The sequence below is a fragment of the Python bivittatus genome, unplaced genomic scaffold, assembly GCF_059951505.1.
Source record: "Python bivittatus isolate LINGU-HERP-01145 unplaced genomic scaffold, Pbiv_v1 ctg000810_np1212, whole genome shotgun sequence".
Lineage (NCBI taxonomy): Eukaryota > Metazoa > Chordata > Lepidosauria > Squamata > Pythonidae > Python > Python bivittatus.
In genome coordinates, this window is record NW_028277111.1 from 5,059,010 (window position 1) to 5,064,153 (window position 5,144).

The 5,144-nt window shown below is 45.5% G+C and overlaps 1 protein-coding gene across 4 annotated transcripts; it reads right to left on the reverse strand.

Annotated features, from left to right (window-relative positions):
- Nucleotides 1-5,144, reverse strand: LOC148213962 (uncharacterized). 4 transcript variants are annotated; one of them, XR_015793650.1, is made up of 5 exons: nucleotides 4,864-5,144; nucleotides 3,182-4,207; nucleotides 2,987-3,054; nucleotides 765-1,617; nucleotides 1-528 (listed from the first exon to the last, which is right to left on the reverse strand). XR_015793650.1 is itself a non-coding variant. In XM_088129754.1 (5 exons), exons 1-5 carry the CDS (start codon nucleotides 4,912-4,914, stop codon nucleotides 481-483), a joined length of 411 nt encoding a protein of 136 aa, XP_087985880.1. In that variant the 5' UTR covers nucleotides 4,915-5,144; the 3' UTR covers nucleotides 1-480. The 4 variants fall into 4 exon arrangements, 2 of the variants coding, with proteins under 2 accessions (XP_087985880.1, XP_087985881.1); XM_088129754.1 differs by having other exon boundaries at nucleotides 1,489-1,617; nucleotides 3,182-3,296; XR_015793649.1 differs by having other exon boundaries at nucleotides 1-1,617.

Consider the following 5,144-nt stretch of genomic DNA (forward strand, 5'->3'; position numbering starts at 1 on the left):
GATCCTTTTATGGAAAGTAAATTTGCTCCTAGTACGAAAGCTCTTTCCACACTCCAGGCACTTATATGGCTTCTCCCGTGTGGGTCCTTCTATGGGAAGTAAGTTGACTGCTTGTCCTGAAGCTCTTTCCACACTCCAAGCATTCATGTGGTTTCTCCCCTGTGTGGATCCTTTTATGAGAAGTAAGGGACACATTTTCACAGGAAATAGTGAAAGTCCAATTGTGATTTTTTCTATTGTCTCTGCAGATAGAATCTTCTCCTTTGGGCTGGGTTGGAGAGTGTTCATTTACAACTAATTTGTCTTTTAATAGTCTTACACTTTTTCCAGTATAGTTTTCCTTTATTTTTCCTTCTTGGGCAAGAAAGCCTTGCGTCTCAGCATCCATGGAGCTTTCCTGTTTCCAACTATTTGACTGGCTTCTCTCATGACTTTCTAGTTGCATCTCCAGTTCCTTGTCCATTCGGCCTCCATGCCTGATCACTTCGAATTTTTCACTGGGATCTTTATTCTCATAGCCATGATCACCTTCAAAGGAAAAGAGAAATGAACATGATAGGAAGGGTGGAGGAAAAGATTAGACTGTAGGAGGTCATATGATTTTCCTTCTGAATTTTTGCCAAATTCCAATATATTGCACATTTGTATCCTTACAATCACATGGTATAGAAATGATAATTTCTATAATCATGAGCCATAAAAACTTTGAAAACATCCACAGCATCCGCTTTGTTTAGAATCATCCTTATATAGTCAAACCTTACCCAGAGTCAGCGTTGTGTTCAGGAAGAATCCGGGAAAAAAAATCTGAAAATAACATGACTGGAATGGGTCGGGGTCGTGGAGACCTAAGCAGAAGTGACTGAGGTTTTTCCTTGCCTTCTTCCTCAGCATAAACGGGGAGAGGAAACTCAAAGTTCAGGATCCTAGGAAGGATGCTGGGTAGCTAATCAGGGAATTCTCTGCGATGTAAGCAAAGATTGTCCCAACACTGGCTCAGCTGAGGGCAGATTTTTAAAGTAGTATTGCATGTAGGACTGTCATCAAAACAGTTACTGAGAGCTCAAAGGAGAAGGTTCCTTCTTCCATGTTTGCAATGGAAAAACAGCACCATTTTGCCCTTAACCCCAAGGCTCAGGATAGAAATCAAAAGGAAGACAGGTCATTAACCCAACAGCCTGAATAAATGAGAATCCTTCACAGGACAGACAGGGAAGCATCTGGGCACAAAAGGATGAAATCAGTGTGATGGAGCTGAGCATCTCCTCAACCCAAGGAGTGAGTTTCTCACTGATACCTTTAAAAAGAAATGGAAACATTCACCAGGTGAGAAATGCATCTAAGCAGAGAGCCACTGACGTCCTTCCTTCCTTCCTTCGAGCAGAAGGCCAGACCTTTTCCTTCCCCCCCTCCAAAGAGATGAGCTGATGGCATCTAACTAGAAAATGTCTTTCCAAACTCTCTCATGGGAGAGAAGCAAACCTTTACCCAGAGAGACCACATTCCGATAATTTTCCAGCATGACTTTCCAATGCAGCGCTTTTTGGTGAGGATCCAGCTGAGACCGCTCCTCCTTGGAGAAATACACAGCCACCTCCTCGAAGGACACAAGACCCCCTGAACAAGGAAAAAAAGAAAAGAACAGAGCAGAAGAGAAGAGAAGAGAAGAGAAGAGGAGGATTTGCAAGATCTGTCCTATTCTTCACAAATTCCCAAAGCAAAGATATGCACTAAGTTAAATGGCAACGCTTGGTGGGATTCCAAGGTTTAGGTGAGAGAATGGAAAGAGCCAAAACTTTTGACTGAAGAAATATCTGAGGCAGGGCTGTTCAACTCGATTGCTTCTACAGGACTTTCAGTGCCATTCAGTGATAGCAACCCCAATTTCCTTCTGAATCGATCCATCAGTTGATCCATTCACCCATCTTCAAAGGACTCTCACCTTCTTGAGAGAAGAAACTGGAAGATGGGCTTCAGCAACCCCACCTATCAGTGCCTCCAATGCTTCCTGTGCTTGGAGAAGGAAATAGGGGGCAGGGGGATTCTTTCTAGCATTTCAGCAAAGGGCTTACGGTGTCCCCAGAAGGACCAATCGTGCCCATGCTCAACAACTTCATGAAGTGCTGGGATAGCACAGCCCAGGGATTTGGGTGGGGGGCCATGAATATCCAGAGGCACACAAGCCGGATTCTTCCCTTCCTCAGATTGCAAGAAAGCTGCTAGTAGTCCGAGCCGTTGGCTGAATGGGAGACAAGAAAGTGGAGGCAATTTTCTGGGAAGGACATTTCTCAGCCTTTGCCAAGCTGGATTCCTTGGCCTCCAAATCCAGGCAGAAAACAGAGGATTAGAAACTACTTTGCAAGGCAAAAGGGCCTTGATTATATGCTCTTTCAGAACAATTTCTACTTAGAAACTTTTCTAACTGGCTACTTTCATTGCATTTTAATATCCTGGCTCATGTCTTAATCTGATTTGCTAATATTTCTTATCACTGGTTGGAAACAAGGCTTTTTAAAAATGGCACTGTGCCAATCTGAGTATTTAGTTTTTTTTGAACAGGCTTGCACAATTCCAAGTCAAAGAATTAAAAAAAGAATGGGTCTCTCTTTAGCGGTTGTTATGGCTATATCAATATTATTCTTATCACTTGAGGAACTTTTTTTAAAAAATCAGTTATTGTAAACAAATAGTAGGAAGAGTAAGTAGTAGAAGATGAGTTAAGTACCGGTCTTAAAAAAATTTCCTAAAAAGAATCTCAGGGGAGGAATTACAAACGATGGTATCCGAACCACAGACTTCAGAGGAGGCTAAGCTGACTGAGGGCAACTTGAATCTTCCATTCCCCATTCAATGTTGCTCAAGGACAAGAAAACACCCAGGCCCAAAAAAGGGGGAAAAATGGAAGGAGAGAGTCCTACATGCAGCAGCTTGACTGCCTGAAGGAAAGGGAGAATACAAATTCAATAGATAAATTTCCTCCTCTTACTTCAGCTGGAGGTTCAGCCCCTGTTTCAGCTCCACCAGAAAGAGCAGACAACTTCGTTCGAGTCTTTCCTGTGAGGGAGAGAGAATTTTAAAGTGCAGAATTAACAAAATAGGAGGAGGCATTCTAGAGAAGAGAAGACATAGAGAAGATGAGACAGCTGGGATCTCTCTGGGGAATAGGAGGTCCTTCGATTACCTCCTGAGGTGTCCTCACTTGGATCTTCCTGAGAGATCCTCCTGAAAAACAGCTCCTGAGCGGGACTGGATGGATTCCTCCTTCCCTCAGGTTCTCTGATGCCCACAGCGAAGGACTTGAAATAGTAGGCAGGAGAAAAGAAGAAGAATTAACAGATATCCCACAATATGAAGTGTATTGTAGTTCTCTGAACACACATTTAAAGCCTCCAGTGTCCATCAGGGAGGGTGGAAAGTGAGAAAGGAACAGCTGTCCCAAATCTATCTTCTAGAATGGATAACAGAACAATGTCCTACAAGAATTAGTGAAACATCTCCACCTACTACGAATGCCAGAGAGCTTTAATCAGGAGGGGTTAACAATTCAAGCAGATTGTTTATTCCCTTCAGACCCCTTCTGGGCTCCCAAAATGAAGGTCTCCCATCTGCAACTGGACCTGCTCCTTCTGCTCCTCTGCCTGGCTCAGGAGGAAGCCTTCTGCCAGGGCCACCGCCTGGGAGCTGGTCTCTGTTCCACATTCCCGCACCAGCTCTGCATCTGCAGGGTCAGAAGGGCCAGGAGGTGCTCCAGAACAACCAGGTCCAGCACCTGCGCCTTTGTGTGCTTTTCTGGTCTCAACCATTGATAACAAAAGTAGTGGAGACGGCTGCAAAGTCCTCAGGGACCCTTATCCTCCTGGTATTGAATGCTCCTGAAGTTCTGAGGCTGAACGTCTGAACGGGTGGTTTCCTCCTCCAGGATCTTCTGCCCAGTTCTTGCCCAGATCTCCCCACAGCTCCCAGGCTGGACAGCAGAAGGGCCTTCTCCACTTCCCTCACTTGATAAGGGTTGTGTTTCCATTCTTTCTCTGTCCTGTAACGCAACTCCAAAGGGGTCCGAGGAATCTTGTGGCTCTCCAAATGCCTTTTCACTCATAGGACTGTTCCTCTAGCTGCAGGAATGACCACAGCAGGTCATTCAGCCCTCGTTACCCAAGGGAGAATTTTGTCTATGCGAAGACCTACAAAAGGCTTCCGGTTTGTGTGTCTGAGATGGAAAAGAAAAGATGTTCCAAGAATTAGAAAGTGATGGATTTCACCATTGAACAACACTCATCCCCATGGAAGGCGCCATTTTTCTGAGCTAGTAGAGGACTGGGGTGGCATTGAGCAGATAGGAACCGAGGGCCAGTCAGCTGATTGGCATACCTGAATCTTACCTCTTGAGGGTTGCATACTACTAAGCTGCAAGAGGATGAAAACAAGTGTTTATTTGTGTGTTTCTCTTTGTGTGTTGCAAAATAGGGGACTGATTTCCGTCAAGCACTTGGAATGCCCAATAAATGCCTTTTTGAGCATTTTCCTTTTCTTTTTCTCAGAAGGAAGGGCTGGCTTTTCAAAAACCCGTATCTACATTTCCCTACAAGCAGGATTCACACAACATGCCAAACCCCAACCAGGTTAACAAACCCCCAAAGTCCAGTTCAGATAAAATGCAATGCCAGTGAAATGAGCCTGGCTTGGGATGTTTTAGTTCCCTTTCTTCAGGGTTTGCTTTTAAGAGCCAAGTCACACCAGGACACCCAGGCGGGTTCAGACAACATGCCCGAAGCCCAAACACGTCCCCCAACCGCAGGGGCCGAGTTCGCACAAAGCACAGGGCTTGAAGGAACGAAGCTTAAGAGGGTCTCCTGCTTCACTCACCCTCCTAAGACGAGTCAAACTGCAGGGGATCCAGCCCAATTTCAGCCTCATCAGCACGTGGTGAGAATGCCGGCACAATCTCGGGCACCTCCTTCCTTGCAGGGCTTTTCTTCTTCCCTGCTGGAGATTTGCAACAACGCAAACTCTCCTTCCTCCCCCAGGGCCTCCTCTGGGTCTCTTCCCTGCAAGACTTTCCTGCAGCCTTTTACCTCCTGCGAAACTCAAAGGGTTACAGAGAGAGAGCGCAGCTTCCTAGAGAGGCAAGAGGTAGTGATGTCACT